The sequence below is a fragment of the Oncorhynchus tshawytscha genome, unplaced genomic scaffold (assembly GCF_018296145.1).
Source record: "Oncorhynchus tshawytscha isolate Ot180627B unplaced genomic scaffold, Otsh_v2.0 Un_contig_2548_pilon_pilon, whole genome shotgun sequence".
NCBI classification, from domain to species: Eukaryota; Metazoa; Chordata; class Actinopteri; order Salmoniformes; family Salmonidae; genus Oncorhynchus; species Oncorhynchus tshawytscha.
The window spans coordinates 142,501-156,091 of NW_024609582.1; the positions used below are offsets into that span (position 1 = coordinate 142,501).

The window sequence follows — 13,591 nt, forward strand, 5'->3', positions numbered from 1 at the left end:
GTGTGTAAATTAGGGTGTTATTTGGGACTCAGACAGGGTTTTGTAGGGTGTGTAAATTAGGGTGTTATTTGGGACCCAGTAGGGTTCTGTAGGGTGTGTAAATTAGGGTGTTATTTGGGACTCAGACAGGGTTTTGTAGGGTGTGTAAATTAGGGGGTTATTTGGGACTCAGACAGGGTTCTGTAGGGTGTGTAAATTAGGGTGTTATTTGGGACTCAGACAGGGTTTTGTAGGGTGTGTAAATTAGGGTGTTATTTGGGACCCAGTAGGGTTCTGTAGGGTGTGTAAATTAGGGTGTTATTTGGGACTCAGACAGGGTTTTGTAGGGTGTGTAAATTAGGGGGTTATTTGGGACTCAGACAGGGTTTTGTAGGGTGTGTAAATTAGGGGGTTATTTGGGACTCGGACAGGGTTTTGTAATGTGGGTAAATGTAAAAGAGAGAATGGGTGAGGAGCAACAATGTGTTTGTGATTTATGATAAGTAATAACTTTCTATTAGACCTACAATTCAATGTAGTGTCCTAACGTTGACCAGGGTCCACACACTCTCTCCTGGGTCAACGTAATGTCCTAACGTTGACCAGAGTCCACGCACTCTCTCCTGGGTCAACGTAGTGTCCTAACGCTGACCAGGGTCCACACACTCTGGGTCTCACCTGAGCACCTGTGGTATGGAGAACATGAAGGCGTCGTGGAAGATGAGGAAGAGGGTCCCTTTGAGGAAGAAAGGTCCGAAGCTCCGAGCCAGAACTCTGAAGAGACAGAACCCTGAGTTCTGTTCCTGTCTCAGCTTCTTCAACAGCTGGGTCTGTTCTGTCAGTTTAGGACCTGTAGGACGGCAGCCAGACAGACTACACTCCTTTCTGGTGGAGGGAGATATTAAACAGCTGGGTTTGTTCTGTCAGTTTAGGACTCACCGTATGTAGTATGTAGTGTGTAGTGTGTAGTGTGTAGGGTGTAGTGTGTAGGGTGTAGGGTGTAGGGTGTGGTGTGTAGGGTGTAGTATGTAGTGTGTAGGGTGCAGGGTGTAGTGTGTAGGGTGTAGGGTGTAGTGTGTAGCGTGTGGTGTGTAGGGTGTGGGGTGTGGTGTGTAGGGTGTAGTATGTAGGGAGTGGTGTGTAGTGTGTAGGGTGTCGTGTGTGGGGTGTGGTGTAGGGTGTAGTGTGTGGGTTTGGGACCTGTAGGACGGCAGCCAGACAGACTACACTCCTTTCTGGTGGAGGGAGATATTAAACAGCTGGGTCTGTTCTGTCAGTTTAGGACTCACCGTATGTAGTGTGTAGTGTGTAGGGTGTAGGATGTAGTGTGTAGGGACTGGTGTGTAGTGTGTAGGGTGTAGTGTGTAGGGTGTGGTGTAGGGTGTAGTGTGTGGGTTTAGGACCTGTAGGACGGCAGCCACACTCCTTTCTGGTGGAGGGAGATATTAAACAGCTGGGTTTGTTCTGTCAGTTTAGGACTCACAGTATGTAGTGTGTAGGGTGTAGTGTGTAGGGTGTAGTGTGTAGGGTGTAGTATGTGGGGTGTAGTGTGTAGGGTGTGATGTGTAGGGTGTAGGGTGTGATGTGTAGGGTGTAGTGTGTAGGGTGTAGGGTGTAGTGTGTAGGGTGTAGGGTGTGGTGTGTAGTGTGTAGGGTGTGGTATGTGGTGTGTAGGGTGTAGTGTGTAGGGTGTAGTGTGGTGTGTAGGGTGTAGTGTGTAGGGTGTAGTGTGTAGGGTGTAGTGTGGTGTGTAGTGTGTAGGGTGTGGTGTGTAGGGTGTGGTGTGTAGGGTGTAGTGTGTAGGGTGTAGTGTGGTGTGTAGGGTGTAGTGTGTAGGGTGTAGTATGTGGGGTGTAGTGTGTAGGGTGTAGTGTGTAGGGTGTGATGTGTAGGGTGTAGTGTGTAGGGTGTGATGTGTAGGGTGTAGTGTGTAGGGTGTAGTGTGTAGGGTGTAGTGTGTAGGGTGTAGGGTGTGGTGTGTAGTGTGTAGGGTGTGGTATGTGGTGTGTAGGGTGTAGTGTGGTGTGTAGGGTGTAGTGTGTAGGGTGTAGTGTGTAGGGTGTAGTGTGGTGTGTAGGGTGTAGTGTGTAGGGTGTGGTGTGTGTGTAGGGTGTAGGGTGTGTAGGGTGTAGTGTGTAGTGTGGTGTGTAGGGTGTAGTGTGTAGGGTGTGATGTGTAGTATGTAGTATGTAGTGTGTAGTGTGTGGTGTTGGTGTGTAGTGTGTAGTGTGTAGGGTGTAGGGTGTAGTGTGTAGGGAGTAGTGTGTAGGGAGTAGTGTGTAGGGTGTAGTGTGTAGGGTGTGGTGTAGTGTGTAGTGTGTAGGGTGTAGTGTGTAGTGTGTAGGGTGTAGTGTGTAGGGTGTAGTGTGTAGGGTGTGGTGTGTAGGGTGTAGTGTAGGGTGTGGTGTGGTGTGTAGGGAGTGGTGTGTAGGGTGTAGTGTGTAGGGTGTGGTGTGGTGTGTAGGGTGTGGTGTGTAGGGTGTGGTGTGTAGGGTGTGGTGTGTAGGGTGTAGTGTGTAGGGTGTAGTGTGGTGTGTAGGGTGTAGTGTGGTGTGTAGGGTGTAGGGTGTGGGGTGTAGTGTGTAGGGTGTGGTGTGTAGGGAGTGGTGTGTAGGGTGTGGTGTGTAGGGTGTAGTGTGTAGTGTGTAGGGTGTGGTGTGTAGGGTGTAGTGTGTAGGGTGTAGTGTGTAGGGTGTGGTGTGTAGTGTGTAGGGTGTAGTGTGTAGGGTGTAGTGTGTAGTATATAGTGTCGTAGTCTTACTGTTGTAGTTTAGTACACTCTCTGGCCCAGTCAATCTCCAGGTCTGCTATGATACAGTCTGAAGAGTCTTCTTCTCTAAGACACCAGAGATCCTCTGCCTGCAGGGGAGTACGATAACCCCTAATAACCAACCTGACAGAGGAGAGGAGGAAGGAGGAGGAGGAGGAGGAGGAGGAGGAGGAGGAGGAGGAGGAGGAGGAGGAGGAGGAGGAGGAGGGAGGAGGGAGGAGGAGGAGGAGGAGGAGGAGGAGGGAGGAGGAGGGAGGGAGGAGGAGGAGGAGGGAGGGGAGAGGAGGAGGGAGGAGGATGGAGAGGAGGATGAGGAGGGAGGGAGGGAGGGAGGGAGGGAGGGGGAAGAGGAAGGGAGGAGAGGAGGAGGAGGGAGGAGGAGAAGGAGGAGGGAGGGAGGGAGGGAGGGAGGGGGAGGGAGGGAGGGGGGAGGGAGGGAGGGAGGGAGGGAGGGAGGGAGGGAGGGAGGGAGGGGAGGAGGGAGGGAGGGAGGGAGGGAGGGAGGGAGGGGAGGGAGGGAGGGAGGGAGGGAGGGAGGGAGGGAGGGAGGGAGGGAGGGAGGGAGGGAGGGAGGGAGGGAGGGAGAGATTAAAAGCATCTGATAAATGGCATTTATTAATTATTAGGTTTCCCCTATAACTACACATCTCATGTCCATCATTGTAACAATATAAGGCTGCCAGTCTTACCCTCCAAACCACCAGAAGAGCATCTTAGAGAGGAAAGAGGCGTCCTCCACTGGACAGGGGTTCTGTAGGGGATAACACACAGGGTCTTAGGCCCAGATTCATTCAAAGCTTGTTCTACCACTGTGAAAGCACCTTCTACCGCTGTGAAAGCACCTTCTACCACTGTGAAAGCACCTTCTACCACTGTGAAAGCACCTTCTACCACTGTGAAAGCACCTTCTACCACTGTGAAAGCACCTTCTATTGATGTGAAAGCACCTTCTACCACTGTGAAAGCACCTTCTACCACTGTGAAAGCACCTTCTACCACTGTGAAAGCAACTTCTACCACTGTGAAAGCACTTCTACCACTGTGAAAGCACCTTCTACCACTGTGAAAGCACCTTCTACCACTGTGAAAGCACCTTCTACCACTGTGAAAGCACCTTCTACCACTGTGAAAGCAACCTTCTACCACTGTGAAAGCACCTTCTACCACTGTGAAAGCACCTTCTACCACTGTGAAAGCACCTTCTACCACTGTGAAAGCACCTTCTACCACTGTGAAAGCACCTTCTACCACTGTGAAAGCACCTTCTACCACTGTGAAAGCACCTTCTACCACTGTGAAAGCACCTTCTACCACTGTGAAAGCACCTTCTACAGCTGTGAAAGCACCTTCTACCACTGTGAAAGCACCTTCTACCACTGTGAAGAACCTTCTACCACTGTGAAAGCACCTTCTACCACTGTGAAGAACCTTCTACCACTGTGAAAGCACCTTCTACCACTGTGAAGAACCTTCTACCACTGTGAAAGCACCTTCTACCACTGTGAAAGCACCTTCTACCGCTGTGAAAGCACCTTCTACAGCTGTGAAAGCACCTTCTACCACTGTGAAAGCACCTTCTACCGATATGAAAGGGTGTTTTACCACCGCGACCTGAGCTACCCATTTCCCCAACCTTCGCAGAGATCCCCATTCATGATAAATACTGCAGATGTTGGCTCAAGTGTAAATTACCTTTAAAAATCACTTCCTACATGGCCTGAAAAAGAGCATTGTGTTTGTCTGTCAATGCAGTCTGGAGGTGTGTGTGTCTGTGCTGGGTACCTTTCTGTAGGTGTCTGTGTTGGGTACCTTTCTGTAGGTGTCTGTGGTTGGTACCTTTCTGTAGGTGTGTGTGTCTGTGTTGGGTACCTTTCTGTAGGTGTGTGTGTCTGTGTTGGGTACCTTTCTGTAGGTGTGTGTGTCTGTGCTGGGGCGTTGGTCAGAGAAGCAGCTGAGGATGAGCTGGGTCAGCTGCAGGGAGAAGTAGACGAAGAATGCTATGAAGCGCATCGCGTCTGTGAAGAACCCCTGCAACACAGGAAGAGGGTGATTGGTTATTGACAGACTGTGTGAGAGAGAGAGAGAGAAAGAGAGAGGGGGAGCGAAAGAGAGAGTGAGAGAGAGAAAGAGAGAGGGAACGAGAGAGAGAGAGAGAGAGAGAGAGAAATTGAGTCAAAGAGAGCGAGAGAGAGAGGGTGAGGGGGAGGGTGAAGTAGAAGGAGAGGGAGAGGGAGAATTGAGCGGGGGTTCACATATTAGAATTCTGAAGTGCCCTCGACCACCACGGCCAAATAAATCCTCCTGTTTCACATCCTGTACTCTCAGAGATCTGATGGTGTTCAGTGTTCCAACTGTCATCTCAGACTTCCAACTGTACTCTCAGACTTCCAACTGTACTCTCAGTGTTCCAACTGTACTCTCAGTGTTCCAACTGTACTCTCAGACTTCCAACTGTACTCTCAGACTTCCAACTGTACCCTCAGACTTCCAACTGTACTCTCAGTGTTCCAGCTGTACTCTCAGTGTTCCAGCTGTACTCTCAGACTTCCAACTGTACCCTCAGACTTCCAACTGTACTCTCAGTGTTCCAGCTGTACTCTCAGTGTTCCAACAGTCCTCTCAGACTTCCAACTGTACTCTCAGTGTTCCAACTGTCCTCTCAGACTTCCAACTGTACTCTCAGACTTCCAACTGTACCCTCAGACTTCCAACTGTACTCTCAGTGTTCCAGCTGTACTCTCAGACTTCCAACTGTACTCTCAGTGTTCCAACTGTCCTCTCAGACTTCCAACTGTACTCTCAGACTTCCAACTGTCCTCTCAGAAATCCAACTGTACTCTCAGACTTCCAACTGTACTCTCAGACATCCAACTGTACCCTCAGACTTCCAACTGTAATCTCAGACTTCCAACTGTACTCTCAGTGTTCCAACTGTAATCTCAGACTTCCAACTGTACTCTCAGTGTTCCAGCTGTACTCTCAGTGTTCCAACTGTCCTCTCAGACTTCCAACTGTACTCTCAGACTTCCAACTGTCCTCTCAGAAATCCAACTGTACTCTCAGACTTCCAACTGTACTCTCAGACATCCAACTGTACTCTCAGACTTCCAACTGTACTCTCAGACATCCAACTGTACTCTCAGTGTTCCAACTGTAATCTCAGACTTCCAACTGTACTCTCAGTGTTCCAGCTGTACTCTCAGTGTTCCAACTGTACTCTCAGACTTCCAACTGTACTCTCAGACTTCCAACTGTACTCTCAGTGTTCCAGCTGTACTCTCAGTGTTCCAACAGTCCTCTCAGACTTCCAACTGTACTCTCAGTGTTCCAACTGTCCTCTCAGACTTCCAACTGTACTCTCAGACTTCCAACTGTACCCTCAGACTTCCAACTGTACTCTCAGTGTTCCAGCTGTACTCTCAGACTTCCAACTGTACTCTCAGTGTTCCAACTGTCCTCTCAGACTTCCAACTGTACTCTCAGACTTCCAACTGTCCTCTCAGAAATCCAACTGTACTCTCAGACTTCCAACTGTACTCTCAGACATCCAACTGTACTCTCAGACTTCCAACTGTACTCTCAGACATCCAACTGTACTCTCAGTGTTCCAACTGTAATCTCAGACTTCCAACTGTACTCTCAGTGTTCCAACTGGACCTAAAGCCTGTAAACCTAACTGGTTCCTACTGGACCTAAAGCCTATAAACCTAACTGGTTCCTACTGGACCTAAAGCCTGTAAACCTAACTGGTTCCTACTGGACCTAAAGCCTGGTAACCTAGCTGGTTTCTACTGGACCTAAAGCCTGGTAACCTAACTGGTTCCTACTGGACCTAAAGCCTGGTAACCTAACTGGTTCCTACTGGACCTAAAGCCTGGTAACCTAACTGGTTCCTACTGGACCTAAAGCCTGGTAACCTAGCTGGTTCCTACTGGACCTAAAGCCTGGTAACCTAGCTGGTTCCTACTGGACCTAAAGCCTGGTAACCTAAGCTGGTTCCTACTGGACCTAAAGCTTGGTAACCTAGCTGGTTCCTACTGGACCTAAAGCCTGGTAACCTAGCTGGTTCCTACTGGACCTAAAGCCTGGTAACCTAACTGGTTCCTACTGGACCTAAAGCCTGGTAACCTAACTGGTTCCTACTGGACCTAAAGCCTGTAAACCTAGCTGGTTCCTACTGGACCTAAAGCCTGGTAACCTAACTGGTTCCTACTGGACCTAAAGCCTGGTAACCTAACTGGTTCCTACTGGACCTAAAGCCTGGTAACCTAGCTGGTTCCTACTGGACCTAAAGCCTGGTAACCTAACTGGTTCCTACTGGACCCAAAGCCTGGTAACCTAACTGGTTCCTACTGGACCTAAAGCCTGGTAACCTAGCTGCTTCCTACTGGACCTAAAGCCTGGTAACCTAACTGGTTCCTACTGGACCTAAAGCCTGGTAACCTAACTGGTTCCTACTGGACCTAAAGCCTGTAAACCTTACTGGTTCCTACTGGACCTAAAGCCTGTAAACCTAGCTGGTTCCTACTGGACCTAAAGCCTGGTAACCTAACTGGTTCCTACTGGACCTAAAGCCTGGTAACCTAGCTGGTTCCTACTGGACCTAAAGCCTGGTAACCTAACTGGTTCCTACTGGACCTAAAGCCTGGTAACCTAACTGGTTCCTACTGGACCTAAAGCCTGGTAACCTAACTGGTTCCTACTGGACCTAAAGCCTGGTAACCTAACTGGTTCCTACTGGACCTAAAGCCTGGTAACCTAGCTGGTTCCTACTGGACCTAAAGCCTGGTAACCTAGCTGTTTCCTACTGGACCTAAAGCCTGGTAACCTAACTGGTTCCTACTGCACCTAAAGTCTGGTAACCTAGCTGGTTCCTACTGGACCTAAAGTCTGGTAACCTAACTGGTTCCTACTGGACCTAAAGCCTGGTAACCTAACTGGTTCCTACTGGACCTAAAGCCTGTAAACCTAACTGGTTCCTACTGGACCTAAAGCCTGGTAACCTAACTGGTTCCTACTGGACCTAAAGCCTGTAAACCTAACTGGTTCCTACTGGACCTAAAGCCTGGTAACCTAACTGGTTCCTACTGGACCTAAAGCCTGGTAACCTAACTGGTTCCTACTGGACCTAAAGCCTGGTAACCTAACTGGTTCCTACTGGACCTAAAGCCTGGTAACCTAACTGGTTCCTACTGGACCTAAAGCCTGGTAACCTAACTGGTTCCTACTGGACCTAAAGCCTGGTAACCTAGCTGGTTCCTACTGGACCTAAAGCCTGGTAACCTAACTGGTTCCTACTGGACCTAAAGCCTGGTAACCTAACTGGTTCCTACTGGACCTAAAGCCTGGTAACCTAACTGGTTCCTACGGGACCTAAAGCCTGTAAACCTAACTGGTTCCTACTGGACCTAAAGCCTGGTAACCTAGCTGGTTCCTACTGGACCTAAAGCCTGGTAACCTAGCTGGTTCCTACTGGACCTAAAGCCTGGTAACCTAACTGGTTCCTACTGCACCTAAAGTCTGGTAACCTAGCTGGTTCCTACTGGACCTAAAGTCTGGTAACCTAACTGGTTCCTACTGGACCTAAAGCCTGTTAACCTAACTGGTTCCTACTGGACCTAAAGCCTGTAAACCTAACTGGTTCCTACTGGACCTAAAGCCTGGTAACCTAACTGGTTCCTACTGGACCTAAAGCCTGTAAACCTAACTGGTTCATACTGGACCTAAAGCCTGGTAACCTAACTGGTTCCTACTGGACCTAAAGCCTGGTAACCTAACTGGTTCCTACTGGACCTAAAGCCTGGTAACCTAACTGGTTCCTACTGGACCTAAAGCCTGGTAACCTAACTGGTTCCTACTGGACCTAAAGCCTGGTAACCTAACTGGTTCCTACTGGACCTAAAGCCTGGTAACCTAGCTGGTTCCTACTGGACCTAAAGCCTGGTAACCTAACTGGTTCCTACTGGACCTAAAGCCTGGTAACCTAGCTGGTTCTGCATCCAACACCACCACATTGTTTGTATGCGTTAAACCAAGCAAGTCAGCCACCTAAACCAGACAATTCATCTACTGTAACAGATATGATATGTTAACTCAATGAAACCTGATACTAGACTAACCCACCCAGGATAAACAGATGGTAATTACATACCCCAACCCTCCATATGCCACATACATACTGTAGATCATGTACAGCGTGTCTTTGTGAGATTTAGGGCCACGTTTGTGTGAGGGAACCAGATGTTGATTGCTGTGTGTGTTGGCATAATGAGAGAGGGCGAGAACAGCAGGAGACGGATGGAGAGATGGAGGAAAGTTGGAGGAGAGAGAAGATGGAGGAGAGAGCAGATGGAGTAGAGAGAGAGATGGAGGAGCAGATGGAGGAGAGAGCAGATGGGGCGGAGGGCAGATGTAGGAGAGAGCAGATGGAGGAGAGAGCAGATGGAGAAGAGAGCAGATGGAGAAGAGAGCAGATGAAGGAGAGAGCAGATGGAGGAGAGAGCAGATGGAGGAGAGATGCAGAGGGAGAGCAGATGGAGGAGAGAGCAGATGGAGGAGAGAGCAGATGGAGGAGAGAGCAGATGGAGGAGAGATGGAGGAGAGAGCAGATGGAGGAGAGAGCAGATGGAGGGATGACTGTGGACCCACAGACTGGTAAAAGCCTCCACTGCCCACAGCGAGGTAGACATATAGACCTCACACACACACACACACACACACACACACACACACACACACACACACACACACACACACACACACACACACACACACACACACACACACACACACACACACACACACACACACACACACAGACACACCACACACAGACACACACACACACACACACAGACACACACAGACACAGACACACACACACACACACACACACACACACACACACACACACACACACACACACACACACACACACACACACACACACACACACACACACACACACACACACACACACACACACACACACACACACACACACACACACACACACACACCTCTTCTATGATCTGCTGTATGTTGGCTCTGAGTGGAACGAGGGAGCAGACCACTGCCAGAGTCCAGAAAAGGAAGAGAAGAACGGAAGAACGACATCCCTTCATCCTCTCCCACTGGATCACACACACTGCCAGGAGCTGGAGAGAGAGAATGAGGAGAGAGATGAAGAGATGGAGACATTGAGCAGAAGAGATTAACCAGAAGAGAATGGACAGAAGAGATTGAGCAGACCAAATCATCAACTAGATTTAGCTGATTTGTAGACTGCAAACTGACCTCAAGAAGCCCAAACAGAAATAGTGTTTGACTAAAACATCATCATTTTAAACATTGCTTACACTTGTACATTATCATGTCGTGTCTCTCTAATTATGCGTAAGAATACTTGGGAACAGATTTCTTGAATGAAAATAACTTGGAGCTGATTTCCTGGTGTTTTTTTGTCTTTCATCTCCAACATTCAAAATTCCACACACCAAAAAAAAAAAAAAAAAGCCAATTAAAAAACCCACCTGCAAGCCAAGTAAAACCACCCATGGGCCAAATAAAAACCCGCACGGGCCAATTAAAACCACCCATGGGCCAAATAAAAACCCCACGCGCCAATTAAAACCACCCATGGGCCAAATAAAAACCCGCACGGGCCAATTAAAACCACCCATGGGCCAAATAAAAACCCGCACGGGCCAATTAAAACCACCCATGGGCCAAATAAAAACCTGCACGGGCCAATTAAAACCACCCATGGGCCAATTAAAACCACCCATGGGCCAATTAAAACCACCCATGGGCCAATTAAAACCACCCATGGGTCAATTAAAACCACCCATGGTCCGCCAGTTGGGGAACCCTGATGTATTGGTTTATGTTCGGAAGGCAGAGTGCTAGAACCAAACCTGGGTTCAAATACCATTGGAAATCATTTCAAATACTTTATCTGTGCTTGATTGAGTTTGCCTTGTCCAATAGAATAGTCCCAAAATGGCAAACCCCACCCATTAAGAACTCCAAGCACGTCAGAGCAACAGCTGAAACTATTTGCTATATTCTCTGTAGTAGTATGAGAATGCAGGTCTAGCTATAACCCTCAGTCTGTTGGCTGGCTGAGTGTCTGCTAAAGGATGAATGCAGGTCTAGCTATAACCCTCAGTCTGTTGGCTGGCTGAGTGTCTGCTAAAGGATGAATGCAGGTCTAGCTATAACCCTCAGTCTGTTGGCTGGCTGAGTGTCTGCTAAAGGATGAATGCAGGTCTAGCTATAACCCTCAGTCTGTTGGCTGGCTGAGTGTCTGCTAAAGGATGAATGCAGGTCTAGCTATAACCCTCAGTCTGTTGGCTGGCTGAGTGTCTGCTAAAGGATGAATGCAGGTCTAGCTATAACCCTCAGTCTGTTGGCTGGCTGAGTGTCTGCTAAAGGATGAATGCAGGTCTAGCTATAACCCTCAGTCTGTTGGCTGGCTGAGTGTCTGCTAAAAAGGATGAATGCAGGTCTAGCTATAACCCTCAGTCTGTTGGCTGGCTGAGTGTCTGCTAAAGGATGAATGCAGGTCTAGCTATAACCCTCAGTCTGTTGGCTGGCTGAGTGTCTGCTAAAGGATGAATGCAGGTCTAGCTATAACCCTCAGTCTGTTGGCTGGCTGAGTGTCTGCTAAAGGATGAATGCAGGTCTAGCTATAACCCTCAGTCTGTTGGCTGGCTGAGTGTCTGCTAAAGGATGAATGCAGGTCTAGCTATAACCCTCAGTCTGTTGGCTGGCTGAGTGTCTGCTAAAGGATGAATGCAGGTCTAGCTATAACCCTCAGTCTGTTGGCTGGCAATAAAACCACCAGAGTGTCTGCTAAAGGATGAATGCAGGTCTAGCTATAACCCTCAGTCTGTTGGCTGGCTGAGTGTCTGCTAAAGGATGAATGCAGGTCTAGCTATAACCCTCAGTCTGTTGGCTGGCTGAGTGTCTGCTAAAGGATGAATGCAGGTCTAGCTATAACCCTCAGTCTGTTGGCTGGCTGAGTGTCTGCTAAAGGATGAATGCAGGTCTAGCTATAACCCTCAGTCTGTTGGCTGGCTGAGTGTCTGCTAAAGGATGAATGCAGGTCTAGCTATAACCCTCAGTCTGTTGGCTGGCTGAGTGTCTGCTAAAGGATGAATGCAGGTCTAGCTATAACCCTCAGTCTGTCTGTGGCTAAAGGATGAATGCAGGTCCAGCTATAATGGCTGAGTGTCTGCTAAAGGATGAATGCAGGTCTAGCTATAACCCTCAGTCTGTTGGCTGGCTGAGTGTCTGCTAAAGGATGAATGCAGGTCTAGCTAAAACCCTCATGGCTGGCTGAGTGTCTGCTAAAGGATGAATGCAGGTCTAGCTATAACCCTCAGTCTGTTGGCTGGCTGAGTGTCTGCTAAAGGATGAATGCAGGTCTAGCTATAACCCTCAGTCTGTTGGCTGGCTGAGTGTCTGCTAAAGGATGAATGCAGGTCTAGCTATAACCCTCAGTCTGTTGGCTGGCTGAGTGTCTGCTAAAGGATGAATGCAGGTCTAGCTATAACCCTCAGTCTGTTGGCTGGCTGAGTGTCTGCTAAAGGATGAATGCAGGTCCAGCTATAACCCTCAGTCTGTTGGCTGGCTGAGTGTCTGCTAAAGGATGAATGCAGGTCTAGCTATAACCCTCAGTCTGTTGGCTGGCTGAGTGTCTGCTAAAGGATGAATGCAGGTCTAGCTATAACCCTCAGTCTGTTGGCTGGCTGAGTGTCTGCTAAAGGATGAATGCAGGTCTAGCTATAACCCTCAGTCTGTTGGCTGGCTGAGTGTCTGCTAAAGGATGAATGCAGGTCTAGCTATAACCCTCAGTCTGTTGGCTGGCTGAGTGTCTGCTAAAGGATGAATGCAGGTCTAGCTATAACCCTCAGTCTGTTGGCTGGCTGAGTGTCTGCTAAAGGATGAATGCAGGTCTAGCTATAACCCTCAGTCTGTTGGCTGGCTGAGTGTCTGCTAAAGGATGTGTAACTGAAGACCTGGTGGACTGTGTATTCTTTAGGTTAGGTCTTACTTTAGGTTTTCACTCCCGCTGGTAAGATCACAGGTGACAAGACACGAGGATCACGGTGGAGGAGATTTTAATGAGGCTGAACAGCACTGATATCATTAACTACTATGACTTCACAGCCTTTCATACAATATCTCTGTGAGGTATCTGGTGTTCCTGTGTTTTATAAAGCTCTCAGTTTGGTATCTTGTCTCTCCCTGTGTGTGTGTGTGTGTGTGTGTGTGTGTGTGTGTGTGTGTGTGTGTGTGTGTGTGTGTTTATAAAGCTCCTGAACTGTAACATGTTAGACTGTGGTGTCTGCATCACCAACCACAGCTTTGGATAATTCGCAGTTTGTGTTGTCTGTCTGTGTCTGTTTCCCTAACTGATGGGACCTTGTCCCTGAGGCACTTGGCTTCGGCTCAGGGTTCAGCTTGTCAGGGTGGTCCTAGTTTAGTATGTGTGTCAGGGTTCAGTAGGTTAGTTATTCTGGGGGAGCTCTCCTTCTAGCTCTCTCTCTCTCTCTTCTTCTCTCTCTACATAACTTTATCTCACTCTCTTCTTCTCTCTACACAACTTTCTCTCTCTCTTCTCTCTCTACATAACTTTATCTCTCTCTCTTCTCTCTCTACATAACTTTATCTCACTCTCTTCTTCTCTCTACACAACTTTCTCTCTCTTCTTCTCTCTCTACATAACTTTATCTCTCTCTCTTCTCTCTCTACATAACTTTCTCTATCTTCTTCTCTCTACATAACTTTATCTCTCTCTCTTCTTCTCTCTCTACATAACTTTATCTCTCTCTC

The 13,591-nt window shown here is 48.5% G+C and overlaps 1 protein-coding gene across 1 annotated transcript in view; it reads right to left on the bottom strand.

Moving 5' to 3' along the window:
- LOC112248043 (multidrug resistance-associated protein 1-like) overlaps positions 1–13,591 on the bottom strand; it is a 71,434-nt gene that overhangs the window by 32,586 nt on the left and 25,257 nt on the right. The window contains exons 4-8 of the mRNA XM_042316049.1: positions 9,769–9,906; positions 4,652–4,777; positions 3,439–3,500; positions 2,741–2,872; positions 658–864 (exon numbers count right to left, since the gene is read on the bottom strand). Of these exons, the coding sequence (XP_042171983.1) occupies positions 658–864; positions 2,741–2,872; positions 3,439–3,500; positions 4,652–4,777; positions 9,769–9,906 (665 nt within the window). The remainder of the gene's footprint in view (positions 1–657; positions 865–2,740; positions 2,873–3,438; positions 3,501–4,651; positions 4,778–9,768; positions 9,907–13,591) is intronic.